Source organism: Lipotes vexillifer, unplaced genomic scaffold, assembly GCF_000442215.2.
Source record: "Lipotes vexillifer unplaced genomic scaffold, Lipotes_vexillifer_v1.1 scaffold914, whole genome shotgun sequence".
Lineage (NCBI taxonomy): Eukaryota > Metazoa > Chordata > Mammalia > Artiodactyla > Lipotidae > Lipotes > Lipotes vexillifer.
Window position 1 is genome coordinate 377,039 of NW_006780388.1, and position 17,277 is coordinate 394,315.

General features: G+C 51.5%; 1 protein-coding gene across 1 annotated transcript in view; it reads left to right on the forward strand.

The window, feature by feature from the left end:
- ANKS3 (ankyrin repeat and sterile alpha motif domain containing 3) overlaps nt 1–16,476 on the forward strand; it is a 24,982-nt gene extending 8,506 nt beyond the window's left edge. Inside the window, exons 6-16 of the mRNA XM_007453459.1 lie at nt 4,673–4,808; nt 8,852–9,010; nt 10,734–10,871; nt 11,385–11,494; nt 11,766–11,933; nt 14,072–14,196; nt 14,662–14,803; nt 15,171–15,343; nt 15,654–15,739; nt 16,208–16,291; nt 16,397–16,476. Coding sequence (XP_007453521.1) covers nt 4,673–4,808; nt 8,852–9,010; nt 10,734–10,871; nt 11,385–11,494; nt 11,766–11,933; nt 14,072–14,196; nt 14,662–14,803; nt 15,171–15,343; nt 15,654–15,739; nt 16,208–16,291; nt 16,397–16,476 — 1,401 coding nt within the window. The remainder of the gene's footprint in view (nt 1–4,672; nt 4,809–8,851; nt 9,011–10,733; nt 10,872–11,384; nt 11,495–11,765; nt 11,934–14,071; nt 14,197–14,661; nt 14,804–15,170; nt 15,344–15,653; nt 15,740–16,207; nt 16,292–16,396) is intronic.
- The last annotated feature ends 801 nt before the right edge of the window (nt 16,477–17,277 follow it).

The window sequence follows — 17,277 nt, forward strand, 5'->3', positions numbered from 1 at the left end:
GAAAACAAATTGTATTGGATTTATTTTGGAAATTTTTCTAAATTTTAAACTTTGAAACAATTTCAGACTTAAAGAAATGTTATAAAATAGTACAGAGAATTTGCGTACCTTCACTGAATTCCCCAAATGTTAGCATTTCACTTCATTTTCTTTATCAGTCTCTATATACCTATTATCTTTTTTGGAACCATTTTAAAGTAAGTTGCTGACATAATGCCCTTTTCCTCCTAAATACTTTTTTTTTTTTTTAACCATTTTCTTTTTTTTTCTTTTTCTTTATTTTTTGGCTGCATTGGGTCTTTGTTGCTGCACACGGATTTTCTCTAGTTGTGGCAAGTGGGGCTTCTCATTGTGGTGGCGTCTCTTGTTGCAGAGCATGGGCTCTAGGTGCCCAGGCTTCAGTAGTTGTGGCACGTGGGCTCAGTAGTTGTGGCTCGCATGCTCTAGAGCGCAGGCTCAGTAGTTGTGGCACACGGGCTTAGCTGCTCCACGGCATGTGGGATCTTCCTGGGACCAGGGATCTAACCCATGTCCCCTGCATGGGCAGGCGGATTCTTAACCACTTTGCCACCAGGGAAGTCCCTCTCCTAAATACTTTAGTATGTTTTTCCTAAAACAAGAATTTTCTCTTTCATTATCACATACAGTTATCAAACTCAGGAAATCAACAGTGAGCCTCCCCTAGTGCACTAATCAGGAGTGGAAGGGACTGGTCAGTTCTGGTGGTTGCTTTTTGGCTGATGGGCCGGGTCATTCCTTTGCTAGGGAGGCCGTCTGGCTGGCCCTGTGTGGATGCTCCTCATTCCCTGCAAATTTCCTCCTGCTCAGTCATGGGTGAGCCCACCTAGTCCCCTGACCTTAGCCAGGCTCCACACTTGGAGGCCGGGCACCCCGTGCTCTTTGCTAGGGGAGGAAGGGGCTGCAGCCACTTCCCTCGTACCCTATGTCCCTCCTTCCGGTAGGACCATGTAGGGTAGCCTGGGCCTCTCCTAGGAGGGAGCTCAGGGTGCCATGGCCTCCACATGGTGGGTGCCCCCCCGCCATCACGCTGGTTCACAGCCTCTCACCTTTGTGATCCCACCTTCCTGTCAGTTAAAATGAACTTCCATCATGTTCTTCTCTAGTTACATATTATGTACATTATAAAATAGAAAAACAAAAAAATTTAAAGGATAAATAAATTGATGGAAATTCTAATATTTTCTTCCCTCACCTTTGGAGCCTTCTTGTTGTCAGTTCTGTTTTCTTCCTCACTAAGGAATAGTGTTACTACTCTTTTTTCCCTTTAGTATAATCTGAAGTTGAAGTCTTCCAGGCTTAAAAATAGATATTAGTGGGGCTTCCCTGGTGGCGCAGTGGTTGAGAGTCCGCCTGCCGATGCAGGGGATGCGGGTTCGTGCCCCAGTCCGGGAAGATCCCACATGCTGCGGAGCAGCTGGGCCTGTGGGCCATGGCCGCTGAGCCTGCGTGTCCGGAGCCTGTGCTCCGCAATGGGAGAGGCCACAACAGTGAGAGGCCCGCGTACTGCAAAAAAAAAAAAAGATAAAATCCTTCAGGGACTTCCCTGGCAGTCTAGTGGTTAAGACTCCACGCTTCCAATGCAGGGGGTGCGGGTTCGATCCCTGGTTGAGGAACTAAGAAGATCCTACAAGCCCCGTGGCGCAGCCAAAAAAAAGAAAAAATCCTTCAGTAAAGATGGTATTGTTTTTCTGGTTGAAACCTTTGGGTCCTTCTATCAAACTGAAACTAGAAATTATCTTTTTTTCAGCTTTATTGAGATATAATTGATATACATCACTGTTGAAGGTGTACAGTATAATTATTTGACCTCTGTATATCATGAAATGCTTACCACAATAAGTTTAGTTTATATCCATGATCTCATATAGATACAAATATCTATATACATATGTCTCCTTGTGATGATAACTCTTTGGATTTATTCTCTTAACAACTTCTCTATATAACACATAGCAGTGTTAACCGTGGTCATCATGTTGTACATTACATCCCTAGTTTCTACTTACAACTGGAAGTTTGTGCCTTTTTAAAAATTTTCATTGAGATGTAGTTGGTGTACAATATTATATGTTACAGGTATACAACATAGTGATTCACAATTTTTTAAGGTTATACTGCACTTAGGGACTTCCCTGGCCGTCCAGTAGTTAGGACTCCATCCTTCCACTGACGGGGGCCCCGCTTCAATCCCTGGTCAGAGAACTAAGATCCCGCAAGCTGCGAGGTGTAGCCAAAAAAAAACTAAAAAGTTATATCAATTTATAGTCATAAAATATTGGTTATATTCCCTTTTTGTACAATATATCCTTGTAGCTTATTTATTTTTACATAATAGTTTGTACCTCTTAATCCCCTACCCCTATTTTGCCCCTCCCCCCAGGATGTTGTGCCTTTTGGCCACCTTCATCCAATTTTCCCTCCTGCCACTCCCCTGAAATGATCTTTTAAGGCTGAAGGTTTCATTGCTGATTTCTAACCAGAGCTCTGGAAAGTTGGGGATTATAGAAAGTAAAGCTCGATTAGGCTCTTGTACAAATGTGGTTTTTTTCCTACCAGAGGGAAGTGTGATAATCACCTTCTGTACTGGGCTCAACCAAGACTGTCAGTTGATCATAGTTTTCTAAAATAGGGGAAAAAAAGTACATATGTAAATATTTACTATACAAGCGATATATACTTGCTGTAAAAGAATTAGAAAGTATATTTAAGCAAACCGAAAGCAAAAATCACTCATAATACCATCACCCAGAGATAGCACACATTAACATATTGTTGAGTGTCCTAGTTTTTTTTTGGTTTTTTTTTTCCGCACCGAGCAGCTTATGGGATCTTAGTTCCTCAACCAGGGATCAAACCCAGGTCTACTATGGCACTGAAATCCCGAGTCTTAACCACTGGACTGTGAGGGAATTCTCAAGTATCCTAGTTTTTAATGGATAAATATTTTAAGTCAAAGTGGAATTCCATCATACAGAATGTTTTGTAATATGCTTTTTTTCTCTTAACGATGTCTTGTGCACACCTGCCCAGGTTTGTACGTACACTTGGCCCCGTCACGTAAGTGGGTGGGTGGTGTTCCATTTTATGTGTTCTCACTTATTTCACTAACCCCCTAGTGAACTAGTTCTTTTCAGTTCTCACTATGCTAAATGCTTCAGGGAAGATCCTAAATGTTAGTGTATATCCTTCATTATTTCCTGAGGTTAAATTCCCAGAAGTGGAATTTCTGGGTCATAGGGCATGCACACTTTTCAGGTTTCAACTCTCTCTTGCTGATTTGCCCTCCAGAGCACGGGCTCATAGTCCCACCATCAACTACGAGACTGCACGGTTGAAGCTTTCAAAATGGAAAGCTTATTGGGCTTTTCCAGTTTTCAAAAGTAAACGTTCTGGGCTTCCCTGGTGGCGCAGTGGTTGAGAGTCCGCCTGCCGATGCAGGGGACACGGGTTCGTGCCCCGGTCCGGGAAGATCCCACATGCTGCGGAGCGGCTGGGCCCGTGATCCATGGCCACTGAGCCTGCGCGTCCGGAGCTTGTGCTCCGCAACGGGAGAGGCCCCAACAGTGAGAGGCCGGCCTACCGCAAAAAAAAAAAAAAAAAAAGTAAACGTGCTCATAGTAGTAAATTTAGAAAATATAGAAGATTAGGAAGATGTGAAAAATCCCCATTATCTTACTGCTTAAAAATAATACTAACAGTTTGAGCATATTTCCTTCCAGTATTACTTTCTGTATACTTTTTTGTTTTGTCACAGTTGTAATGTATATATACAGTTTTGTATCGTGGTCCTTTTTAAATCTTGGTTATAATTTTGTTGTTTGTAAATACCAGCACTTATGGCAGTAACATAGCTGACTCTCCATCCCCCTGAGCATTTAAGTTGTCTCCGGGTTTTTGTTATTGCAGATATGTGGTGTGGAAGTGGAACTGTTGTGTTGAAGACGATAAGTACTTTTTAGGGCTTTGAGTAAAAGTTACCAAATTCTGTTTCAGAAGGGTGGTGCTCCCAATCTGATTATGGTTTTTAAAGGCTGGCCCTCCAGTGAATCTGTTGTCTCCAGTTTTCTCTGTGTGAAGAGAGGTGCAGCGAGTGGGGCACATGCTCCCCATTCAGTGTGTGTCTGCAGCGTCAGAGCCAGCCGGGTGCCCCTGACTCTTGTCACTAAGAAGCGCCTTCCGGGGCTGCCCTGGTGGCACAGTGGTTAAGAATCTGCCTACCAATGCAGGGGAGATGGGTTCGAGCCCTGGTCTGGGAAGATCCCACATGCTGTGGAGCAACTAAGCCCGTGCACCACAACTACTGAGCCAGTGCTCTAGAGCCCACGAGCCACAACTACTGAAGCCTGTGCACCTAGAGCCCATGCTCCACAGCAAGAGAAGCCACCTTAATGAGAGGCCTGCGCACCACAACAAAGAGTAGCCCCCGCTCGCTGCAACTAAAAAGAAAGCCCGTGCAGCAACGATGACCCAGTGCAGCCATAGATAGATATCTAGATAGATAGATAGATAGATTGCCTTCCCCACTTTCTCGCAGGGATGTGGGCTTGTCAGGAAGATGCCGGCGCCCTCCTTCTCCTCCAGGGTCTGCAGCTCCGAAGCGAGGCTGCTTTGTGGGCGAGGTTCCTAACTCTTCTTTCACAAACTTCCACAGGGAGTCAAAGTGGACACGAGAGACCACAGTGGAGCCACAGCCCGGATGCTGGCCAAGCAGTATGGACACATGAAGATTGTGGGGCTGATAGACGCTCACTCACCTTCTCTGCCTAAGAGCCTCTACCGGAGCCCAGGTACCTGCATCTGCGGCCAGGCCTCTGCTGGCGGCCCCTCCTCCCCTTTGGCTCCCGGAGCCTGGCCAGGACCCGGGCTGAGGGGAGAGGGTGTAGAATGTAGGGTGGGATTGCCAGGCTGAGGATGGGCAGGACAGGGAGGAGGAGGGCAACTCACAGAGGGGATTGCTCTGGTTTTTGTTTCTTGACTTTGCTTGTGCTGTTTGTTGCCATGCAGATGTTTTAATTTTTTTTTTTTTTTTTTTTTTGCGGTATGCGGGCCTCTCACTGTTGTGGCCTCTCCCGTTGTGGAGCACAGGCTCCAGATGTGCAGGCTCAGCGACCGTGGCTCACAGGCCCAGCCGCTCTGCGGCATGTGGGATCTTCCTAGACCGGGGCATGAACCCGTGTCCCCTGCATCGGCAGGCAGACTCTCAACCACTGCGCCACCAGGGAAGCCCCAGATGTTTAAATTTTATGTAGTCAAATTCATCTGTTTATTGCCTCTGGGTTCTAAGTCACAGAAAATCTTGCCCTATGCCCTCATTGTACAACAAATTGCCCATGTTTTCCTCTAGTATGTGTATGGTTTCATTTCTCCCTGTAGATCTCTGATCCATTCACAGTGTATTTTCACGGATGGTTTTTTCCAAACAGCTGCCCCGTTATCCTAGCATCATGTGTTTAGAAGTCTATTTTTGACCTAGTGATCTTTACCATATATTCTGAATTTCTGTTTGCATTCAGGTCTGTTTCTGGACTGCCTGTTCGGTTCCACTGGACTCTGCACACACAGACCCACACTGTGTAAATGACAGAGGCTTTCTCTGACATGTTTTGCCACCTGGTGGGGCCGGCCCTCCTCGTAGCTTTCCTTCTCCAGTGTTTCCTGGCACTTGCTTTTCTGTGTGAACTTGAGCATCAACTTGTCTACCTCCTTAAAAACAGCGTGCTGATATTTTTGTGACTGTGGCAAATGTACAAGTGAACTGCTGTGTTGTTGAGTCGCCCTAAGACCAAGGGACGTCCTTTTGTTCAAGTGTACTTTCGTGTCTTGCAAGAGGGTGTTAAATTTTTCCTCAAATACATTTTGCATATAACTGAAGTTTATTCCTTAGGGTCTGATTTTCATCATTGTTGTTGTAAACGCATTATCCCTCTTAATGCTGCCATCATAGCCTTGAACGGCTTGTTTGTGCAGAGGAAGGCGACTGCTGTCTGTCCACAGTTCTACCGCCTCCTGCCTTATTGAATTCTTTCATTGTCTGAATTCGTTTTATTTATCTGTTCTCTAGGGTTTTCCAGGTACACTGCCATAAAACCTGCAAATAGAGACAGATTTACTACTTTTTTCATGATTTTTGTACCTCAGATTTCTTTGCTTTCATCGCACTCACTAATCCCTCTAGTTCCCCATTGAATGAGGTGAGGTAGTGGGCATTCACTTTGGCCCCGATCTTAGCAGAAATGCCACGTTAAGTATGATGCTGGCTTGGAACTTCGCTGGCAGTCCAGCGGTTAAGACTCCACGCTTCTACTGCAGGGGGCGCGGGTTCGATCCCTGTTTGGGGGACTAAGATCCCACGTGCTATGTGGTGCAGCCAAAAAATAAAAAATATAAATGAAAATAAAGAATAAAAAATGGTTTTTTTTTCAAAAGTAAGATGCTGGCTTGCAGAGTAAGGTCTGCATATATGTTATCATGTTAAGAAAGTATTTTTCATTTCCTGTATTCTTGAATGTTTTTATAGGATAAGTGCTGAATTTTGTCAAAGGTGTTTTCAACATCTATGGAGATGATTGTGAATTTTCTCCTTAGGTCTATTAACAGTATATTATGTTAATGAATTTCTTAATAATGAACCAATTTTACATTCTTGGCATAAATCCCACTTGGTGTACTCTTTTCTTAATGTGGTTCTAGATTCTGTTTGCTAATGTTTATTAATTTTGTATGGATATTCATAAGTGATGTTGGTCTGTGATTTTCTTTTGTCTATCTTTATCAGTTATAGGTCTCAATATTATACTTCATAAAAAGAACTGGAAAGTTTCCCTTCTTTTCTGTGCTCTAGAACAATTTATGTAGCATTGGTCCCATGTGGTCTTTTTTTTTTTTTTTGGTGGGGGTGCATCAGGCCTTAGTTGCGTCACATGGGATCTGTCATTGCAACACACGGGCTTCTCTCTAGTTGGGGTGCGTGGGCTCCAGTGCGTGTAGGCTCTGTAGTTTGCAGCACGCAAGTGCGGGTTCAGTAGTTGAGGCGCATGGGCTTAGCTGCCCCGCAGCACATGGGATCTTAGTTCCCTGACCAGGGATCGAACCCGCATCCCCTGCATTGGAAGGCGGATTCTTTACCACTGGACCACCAGGGAAGCCCCCCATGTGGTCTTTGAAGGATTCCCTGTGAAACCATGTGGGCCTGGTCTTTACCCACGTCTCTCTTCTGTGTGGTGTGTTTCCTAGACCCACTAGTCTCTGTGCAGAGAATGGGGTGAGTGCTGAGTCTCTGCTGGAGTGGGTGCTCGCCTCCTCCCAGGCATCAGGGATGCTGGCGTCTGTGGGGCTCCCTGCCACCTGGGCCATGTTGGGGTGTGGGGTTCGTGTGGTTCTGTCTGTTCTGCCAACTGTACGGGATCAAGGGGCCACGTCAGGAGGTTCAAATTCGTGGAGCCACCTTTTCCTTGGTGCCCCTGCCTGAACAGTTATTTTTTTATTATTATTTTTTTTTGCGGTACGCGGGCCTCTCACTGTTGTGGCCTCTTCCGTTGCGGAGCACAGGCTCCAGACGCGCAGGCTCAGCGGCCATGGCTCACGGACCCAGCCGCTGCGCGGCATGTGGGATCTTCCCTGACCGGGGCATGAACCCGTGTCCTCTGCATCGGCAGGCGGACTCTCAACCACTGTGCTACCAGGGAAGCCCTGAACAGTTATTTTTTTATTATTATTTTTTTTTGCGGTACGCGGGCCTCTCACTGTTGTGGCCTCTTCCGTTGCGGAGCACAGGCTCCAGACGCGCAGGCTCAGCGGCCATGGCTCACGGACCCAGCCGCTGCGCGGCATGTGGGATCTTCCCTGACCGGGGCATGAACCCGTGTCCTCTGCATCGGCAGGCGGACTCTCAACCACTGTGCTACCAGGGAAGCCCTGAACAGTTATTTTTTATGACTCCTTCAGCTTCTGCTTGGATAGACCCCAGTCTCCTCCTGGCGGCATGGATCCTGGAGTGTGAGGGAGGGGTCCACTTGGCATCACTGGCCTGGGCTTGGAAACTGGGCCAGTGACTCTTGCTCTTGGGCAGTGGCTGGGCTGAGCCTTCAGTTCATGTCTGAGTGAGCCTCTCCCTTCTTGGCCTCAGGACTGCTTTGTAACAGACACCATCATAGAGGGGATACAGTGTTAATGAGGGGCTTCTCTGCATGTCTCCACCCCAGTTCACCAACTCCAAAGTGAGATCTCACCCAGTGGGTGCCTTCTACAAATAAACCCCTGAATTTTGTCTTCTAGGTGTAATGAAATATGGAAAACAATGAAAAGCTATAAAATGCTGACAGCTGTGGGCACACTGAGCTCTTCAGCTCAGACGGGTCGTAAAACAGCACACAGAGCTGTCATGTGGCACTTGTTTCCTAAGAGATTGTTCAGGTTGAGAATATAAAATGGCTTAAGAAGTTGTGACTGCCGTTGCCATATGTTTATGAAGAGATGGATCTTACTTGTCACCTCAGCTTAGAACAGAATGTATTTCTGTTAACATACTTACATGTTGTAAAAAATTCTGGAAACTCAGAGAGAGGGATGAGTTGGATCTGCTCACCATACTTAGCAATTTTACTCCTCCCCCCCCCCCCCCCCCGCCCCCTGCCCCATGTCCCTGTGGCCCGTCTGAGCAGTGGACCCACCCATTGTGGCATTTCTTACAGGTGACATCCTGGGAACACTTTTCTTAATTTAGGAAAAGGAAAAAAGCAATTACGATGATTTTTATTTCAGTTCATTATGAGGATTAGTAAATTAGTCCATCACTGAACATACTGTCTAAATTTTGGTGTTTGACCCACAGAAAAATACGAAGATCTGAGCTCTTCAGATGAATCCTGCCCTGTCCCTCAGAGACAGAGGCCCTGTCGGAAGAAGGGCCTCAGCATCCACGAGGGGCCGCGGGCCTTGGCCAGGCTCACAGCTATTGGACTCGGAGGCAGGATACAGCAGCCTTGCTATGGTTAGTGCCCCACGATCCCGGTGGCTTCAACACCTTAGTCTAGGATTCTGTCTGAGAGAACGAACGACTCTCAGGCTCCTGACATGGGGGCCGCCTGGGCTGCCGGGTGGGAGCAGCAGCTCAAGGACTCAGAATCCGTCACAGGGATGGAGACACATTAGTCAGTGGCTCGCTCTTGGGTTTTGGTTCGTCCTTTGAGTTTCCTTTCTGTTGGTTAAAACTACAAATAGAACATTCTCTCCTGTAGGAGAGAGATAGCTAAGCTTGGATCCATTCCTCACGTGGGTGGGTCAGCCCAGCAGGGAGAATGTGACCGTTGAGTCCCCTTCCTGTCTCTGCCGCATCCCCTGGGGAGGACTCTGCCCTCGCACTCTTTTCTCAGGGTGTGGATTTGAGAACTGCCCACCAGACACCTGGTAGGCCAGAACCCTAGACCCTGAGTTTCCAGATGGCCTGAGTTTTTGTCAGACCATCAGCTCCTGAGTGTTGAGTGCAGTGCTTTTGGGGAGCACAGGCGCTGAGTACTTGGGGCAAGTTGGGCTTGACACTGTCTCTCGTGCTGGCCTGAGTGACCAGACTCCAGTGTGGGTCTCACCCATCAGTGGCCAGCCGCTGGTCTAGCAAGCAGCCCTCAGAACCCCCTCCCAGCCAGGAGACCATGTGAGGATTTGATTCCCTTCTCAGACCCTTGGGAGGGGTCCTGGCGCTGGTTGGTAACCAGGCCTGCCTCCTCCCAGCATCCGGGGGGCTGACTGGCGAGCTGGTGCTGAAGGTGAGGACACGGGCGTCCGGTCTGGCAGCTGGGAGCTCGGGGCTCTGGGATGAGTGGTAGAGTCTGTTCCTTTGGACGAGTCTAGGCCACCTGTCCTGCCTGAGCTGTGGCCGGGGCATAGGAAGGAGTGTTCACCAGCCTCTCAGCTCTGGCCTTTCAGGAGATTGTTTTTCTTCTTACACTGTGTGAAAGTTTAATTTTCTGTAAGTGCATATATGCTCTTTGCCAAAAGTTAAAAAACATTTTTGAATGATAAGTAGCATGTGCTGATGTAAAAAATCTCTAACTTCAGAAAGGTATAAATAAGAAAATAAGTTACCTGTGGTCCCACCAACCAGGCTCTTTCATGCAAATACACGTACCTTCTGTGGGGCAGAGGCAGGGGCGAAGGCGGAATTAAACACTCTGGTTTGTGTTCTGCCTCTTCTCCTTGTTTTCTCGCAGGCAGACATTCAGAGGTTATAAATTCATTGTCGCTGCCGTTAATGTTTAGCCAGGGCCTCTTACCTTCCTGTTCAGCTGGATCTTCTTGACTGGGGTTGACTGGCCCCTGTGCAGGGGACATGCAGGCCGGTGTGTGTATGAGAGTAGATGTTTCCAGCTGTGGGAACACCTTGTAGTATAGTTTTCCTTTGGCTCAGGAATTTGTAAATACAGCTTACCATCTCCTACTTTGTCCTCTTGGCAAAGCAACAGCGTGGCGTGATAGGCCGCCACTGCCAGGCCTGGCTCCACGTGCACCCGGTGCTGGGCACAAGCTGGTCACTAACCCCTTGGAGCCTGTTTCCTCATCTGCAGACGGCACGGCTCTGTCCAGGTTACCGTGGCGAGTAGAGAATGCTGTCCTGGGGCTCCCCTCGCTGAGATCCCTCTGAGGAGGTGGTTGCGTGTGGAAGGAAGAACTCGTCCTTCCTTATGCGTGTGGATTTACGTGCCCCATTCTGTCCACAGAACAGGTGCCTCCACGGGGCTATGTCACCTTCAACAGCAGCGATGAGAACCCCCTGGAAGAGGGGGGCCTCTGCTACAGGGACGTCACCTCCCCCATCAATGAGCGGGATGTGGAGAGCAGCAGCAGCAGCAGCCGGGGTACGCACACCCCCCCCCGCCACCAGTCCAGCTGGGCCGTGGCCCTGTGATGGGTCCATCTGGCAGAGGAGAGGGTGAAGGTTAGAGAAGGTTCTGGCTGTTGTGAGGAGAGTCATAATCTGGCGTGGGGACAGGTGAGGAGACTTCTCACCCAGGGTCTCTGAGCAGGATCTGGGGGTCAGTCCAGACAGACAGGCTTAGCCTCTTGACTGGTAAGTCCTTAGGAAATGTCTTCGTATGTTATGTGCATCGTCCATTCCACAGCTGTTTACCGAGTGTCCTGTGTGCCAAGCACTGGCTAGATGCTTGCATTTATCGGTGAACAGAGCAGACAAACCCTGCCGAGCCTAGAGAGGAAGGGCCTGGCCCGGCAGTCGGCGTGAAGCAGAAGCAAACAGTGAACGATTGGAGGGGCCGGGGAGCGCTGTGGCTGAAGCCGCTCGGGGACAGGGCTCTGGGGAGTCGCCATGGGCGAGGCCTGTGGTCAGGCGTCCTCATCTTCGCCATTGTCAGAAGAGCACGCCTTCTGTGCCCACCTCGGGGCCGCGCGGAGCAGCAGCAGCAGTGAGGGCCTGGCCCAGGCCCCGGAACTCAGCAGCGAGGCCTCCCTGGAGAGCAATGAGGTGACCCCCCCCTCCTCCCCCTCCCCGGTGTCGTGGGGGCTGCCAAGCAGTTCACTTGAGGTGAGCGTGTCCATGCAGTGCCATGGGGGCCGCCACTGGGGAGGCCTCTGGCAGGCGGGGGAGTTACGGGAAGTTTCAGACCTTCCCCACTGTGAAGGGAGCGTGCAGAGGAAGCCGCATACGCTGGCGGTGGGGCAGGGAGCAGAGCTTGGATGCAGCATGTCAGCTGCCAGCCCCCGCAGTTTCTTTAAACACACACCTCTCACCACAGGACTCGGATCATGCGCGGAAAAGCTCGGTTCGCAAACAAACTAAAAGCTACGTGAAGACCAAGAATCGTTACAGCAGCAGCGACAGCCAGTGGCCTCCTGGCACCGGGACTTCCTGTGCCCCAAGATTGATCCCCCAGACTGACGGGTCCCCCTACTCAGGACCCCAGGTAAGACCGTGGGGCTTCTTGTGATTTGTGAGGCATTTATTTGTACTTCCCATGGGGCCGGCACTGTTGAGAGAAAAGAGTGGGGTGGTTTTCTCCACACGACCTAGAAAGCTACTCGGGCTGAGAGGATTCCTAATGGTGAGAGGAGCCAGGTGCCGGGCTTCTGTTCATCCCTTTCCATGGAGGGATCCATCTCTCCCGCTGGTTTCCTGCTCAGCTCAGCCTCCCTGAGCCTGGGGAGGAGAAACACAGGACCAGCATCACAGAGCTGCTTTCAGGTGACAGTGACAAGCTGCATGGGAAGCAGAGGCAAAGTGGCACTTAGTCGGGACTTAATGAGAACTTAATTGCTGCCTTTCTCATCGTGGCTGCTCTGACTGAGCAGTGTGTCCAGGATTACAGGTACAACAGCAGCGCCACTGCCTAGTGTGTTCTCCCACCCGCTGCGGGCATAAGTGGTACAAAGGTGGAAGAGAGGTCAATATTTGCCATTTATTAAAGTCACAGCTCTGCTCTTCACTAAAAGCCTGTGATATTGCTGGTTTCTCCTCGCAGCCCCTCTGGCGAGCTTTCTCCAGTGCCTGTGTTCCCAGGCTTGGTGAGCAGTTGACCTCTCCATACCTTAAACACATGCCGATTGGAGCCTTTAAATCAGCTTCTTTCAATATGTTCCAAGATTTGGTGTATGTGCTTGGCAGAGGAGCCGGTGGGGCGAAGCTGCCTGCTTCTGGGTCGGGGTCTCCTACGTAGCAGAGCAGCTCCATCACTGCCATCTCCTGAAAGTCAGCCCTTGACACAGAGTTTGTAAAACAGAAACAAAAAAAAAGTATAAAATATGTTCCAAGAGCTAAAGGAAACCATGTCTAAATACAGAATATCAATAAAGTGATAGAAATAAAAATGAACCAAATAGAAATTCTGGAACTGAAAAGTACAATAACTAAGATGAAAATTTCACTAGAGGGGCTCAATAGCAGGTTTGAGCACACAGAAGAGAGAACCAGAAGACTTAACATAGATCACTTGAGGTTATCCAATCCAATAAAGAAGAATGAAGAAAAATGAACAGAAACCTGTGAGACACCAGCAAGTGTAACAGCTTGCACGTAATGGTGTTCCTGGGGAGGAGGGAGGGAAAAGTAGAAAAAATGTTTTAAAATAGCCAAATCTTATCAGGGGAAATGAAAAGACTGCCGTCCACTGCACAGTCCGTGGGGCCAAGGCAGAAGAAATCCTGGAGAAACGTCTAAAGGTGCGAGAATGCAAGTTAAGAAAAAATAATCTCTCAGATACTGGAAATTTTGGTTTGGGGATCCAAGAACACGTCGATCTGGGGATCAAACACCAGGCATTGGTACCTACAGCCTGGACCTCTACGTGGTGCTGGGGAGGCCAGGTTTCAGCATCGCAGACAAGAAGTGCAGGGCAGGCTGCACACAGAATTAGCAAAGAGGAGGCCCTGCACTGGTCTCATGGGATCATCCTTCCTGGCAAATAAATTCCCATTTCTATCCAAAAGGCCAAAAAAAAAAGTTTTCAGTGAAAAAAAAAAACCAGATCTTCTCAGATTTGATCAAAAAATGAATCTGCACATCCAAGAAGCTGAATGAGCTCTAAGTTTGTGAAATTCAGAGCCACACCTGGACACATCACAATCAGTGTCACTAAACAAAGAATCTTGGAGCAAGAGACAAGTGACTCAGCACGTACAAGGGGATCTCCAGACGATTAACAGCGTATTTCTCATCAGAAACCACGGGGACCAGAAGACATGGGACGACATGTTAACCAACAGTGCAACGTCCGGCAAAGACTGTCCCCCAGAGTGAAGGAAAAATGAGGAGTCCCGGGTCAGCAGAGACCGGGAGGAGCTGCTGCCGCAGACCTGCCACAGGGTGTGCTTCCTGCTGCAGTGAAGACACTGGTCCAAAGACGCCCTGCCTGCCCTGCTTGCCCTGCCTGAGGACACACAGGGGGCAGCCCAGGCTCTCTGCCGAACTTGGGAGTCAGCAGAGCTCAGGACAGGCCAGGTGCTCAGCAGGAGAAAGTCAGCTCTGTGTGCAGCACAGGCCTTTTCCTGCCCCCAGGTCTTCGTGGCCTGCCTGTCCTCTGACCTGCCCTGGCTCCTCACCCTCTAGGACCTCGCCACGCTGCTGGAGCAGATTGGCTGCCTCAAATACCTGCAGGTGTTTGAGGAGCAGGACGTGGACCTCCGCATCTTTCTGACCCTCACTGAGAGCGACCTGAAGGAAATCGGCATCACGTGAGTCCCAGGGTCTCCGTGGCTACAAGGCCCAGGAACCAGCTGAGGTGCAGCTCCCAGCATTTGGGTGGAGAGCCTTTCTGTCCAGTGGCCGGCTTTCTCCCTGCTGTCAGCTATCCACTCCTGCAGCTGCTCCCAGCTCAGGTGCAGGCAGCCTGGGTCCCGAGGCCCCGAGCTGGCCCAGCAGACACTGCTGTGCTCAGGGCACCCTGACATTTCCCACTGTCCACCTTTGAGAGCATCCCTAGCAGCCCCAGCTCCCTGTCCAGTGAAAGCAGCAGCCAGGCAGGGTGGGAAGGTCACGACTCCTTACGATACTTTCTGTCTTCTGTCCCAGGATCCTGGGGGCTACTCTCCCCCTTCAAAGCTGGGATCTTTCTAGCAGACAGTCTTGGTAGAAGGACGGCCCACGGAACCTCCACATAGAGCAGGTGCTGATCCGTGTCCTCTCATTCCCTGCTGTAGGTTGTTTGGGCCCAAGAGAAAGATGACCTCTGCCATCGCCCGCTGGCACAGCAGCGCCCGCCCCCCCAGTGATGCCTTGGAGCTGGCCTATGCCGACCGGCTTGAAGCCGAGATGCAGGAGCTTGCCATCCAGCTGCACAAAGTAAGTAGAGAGCTGGGGCAGGGGATGTGCAGAGAAGGACACAGCGTGGAGACAGATGCCCAGAATCAGCGGAGAGCAACAGCCAGGGCGGGTGACAGGACAGCGAGGCCAGGAAGCATCATGGCTCGGATGCAGTGGGGCGCACAGGTGGGCACAGGAGGGAGAAAGGGTGTCAGCAGCGCACACCGCAGGGCTTGCAGGAAGGGGCCCAGGCCGGGGGTGCTCCAAGGTGGAGACAGGTTCCCCCAGGCCAGGAGAGGAGGCAGTCTGATGGCGGAGATGGAACCTGGGGTGGGGGAACCCTGCCCGAGTGGTCATTCCCCACCCCCGAACCAGCCTGCTGCACCTGCTGCCTCTCCCGCTGCAGCGCTGTGAGGAGGTGGAGGCCATGCGGGGCCTGGTGTCACAGGAGCAGGAGCTGCGGGCCGTGGTGGAGAGCTGCCTCCTGGAACAGGACGGCGCCCGCAAGGACGTCCACGCACAGTTGCAGGAGACCTGGGCCCTGGCCCGGGACGCTGCGCTCGTCCTGGACCAGCTGCAGTAAGTGGGTGTCCGAGCTGCCCCCGGGCCAGGGCCAGGCCAAGTCACTGTTTCCTCCAGATTCTTCCAAGAATGGGTCGTTTCCAGGGCCTCCTGCAGTCACCGCCGCCCCAATTTCATCTGGCTGTCCCTCCTTGCAGGGCACACCAGGCAGCAGAGGGGCCCCGTGTGGGTCTTTTCTCTGCCCAGGCCGCACAGGCACAGGCTGGCAGGGCGCACAGGGCAGAGCCCTGCCTCACACTCTGGGAGAAGGGTATCTGCGCTCGCCTGGGCTCTCCCCTCACCAGCGATTGGTTCTTGTGTCCGGCAGAGCCTGTCAAGCTGAGCTGTCCGCCCGAGTGCAGCAGGATGAATCCCCGCTCGAGGCCATGCTGGGCCCAGGCCTCCCCACAGCCGGTAAGGAGAGCAGTGTCCTGGACCCAGAACAGATAGACAGAGGGCAGGAACACCTCCCCAGGCTGGGTTTTACCACTTGTCTCAGTGCAGTTATCACACTGACACCACCCCACCCCAGATCCTCTCACGTGCCCAAGCCCATGTCCTCACTGTCCCTCCAGGTGGCCTTTGGGCCATGGCTGCCTCCACTGTCCAAGACCTCAAGTGACTTCTGTAGCCCCTGGCTGGGCCCCCCCAGGGCATGGCCCAGCAGTAGGCAGGGGCCCTCACACACCTTCCTGGGGCTGAGCCCTGACCGGCCGTCAGCGCTTTGCTCCACAAGTGGGAGGAGAACACGCTGATGTAACGAGGGGGACGTATGGCGCCAAAGGTTGGGGGAGGGGGCGTCCCCTGGTCGCAGTGGCTCAGGATGAAGGGGCAGGGCCTGTGAGCACAGACCCCAGGCCTACTCAGCTCTCTGCCCTGCAGACTCCAAAGGCTGGCAGGCCGCCTTGCAGGCCCTGAGCCTCCCTCAGCTGTCGGGAGCCCTGGAGGATCGAGTCCGGGAGATGGGTGAGTCCAGGGGGCTGGACAGCCCACCAGCCCTCAAGGTCATATATTCCTGTGCCCTCGAGCCCTCCAGACTGCGAAGCAGTAACTGTCTGCCCCCGTTCTCAGGGCGAGTGCTCTGCTTAGTGACCCAGAGCCTGGAGAAGCTGCAAGTGCTGAATGGGAAGGAGAACTGGCGGGAGCCTTAGCCAGGGGGACGGTGAGTGTCTGTCCGTCCAGGACCTCGGCCCCGAGAGCAGGGCAGCTGTGCAGCCGAGCGAGCGCCCCCCTCAGTCTTCCCTTTCCCTTCTCAGAATCTGACGTGGGGTGACGATCCACCCTGAAGCTGTGTGCCCGGAGGACAGGAGGCCAGCGAGCGGGCAGCTGCAGTGGCCAGGGCCAGAGGATCGGGCCCCAGGAGCAGCTGGCAGACAGGACGGGGCTGTGGCCGGTGCAAGGGCAGCAAGGCCCGCACTGAGGCAAGACGAGGGTCTCTTATCCAGACCCGGGAGTGGGGCCCAGAGCAGGCAGGGCCTTGGGGAGAGCGTGTCCCCACACACCACAGGCGCCACACTGAGGTTCGCCCAGACAGGTGAGGACTGGGGCGGGGTGCCTGGGCAGCATATGTCATTTGCTGGAAAATAAAGTTTAAGATTGGCTGGTGAGGGGTTCAGTTCTGGTTCCACGGCCTGAGGTACTGGCTGATAAACCACAGCAAGAGGAAAGCTGTGCCAGGGCCCTCGCCCAGAGCACCATGCTCAGGGCAGGACCAACTGGGTGATCCCTGCTGCCCCATCCCTCTGTTGCCTGTAACTAGGGCCACCTTTGCATCAGAACCCCCATGATTCTACAAAGCTACCTGGAGAGCGAAGCAGGCCCCAGAAATAAGAGAGGAGCAAGTACAGGTGTTTTATTTACAGAGCAGAGTGTCCTTGCCCACATGTGCCAGCCACTTCGTCGAGGCTCTAAGATGGGACACCCAGGCTGGGCCGAGAGCATTGCTTTCCTTA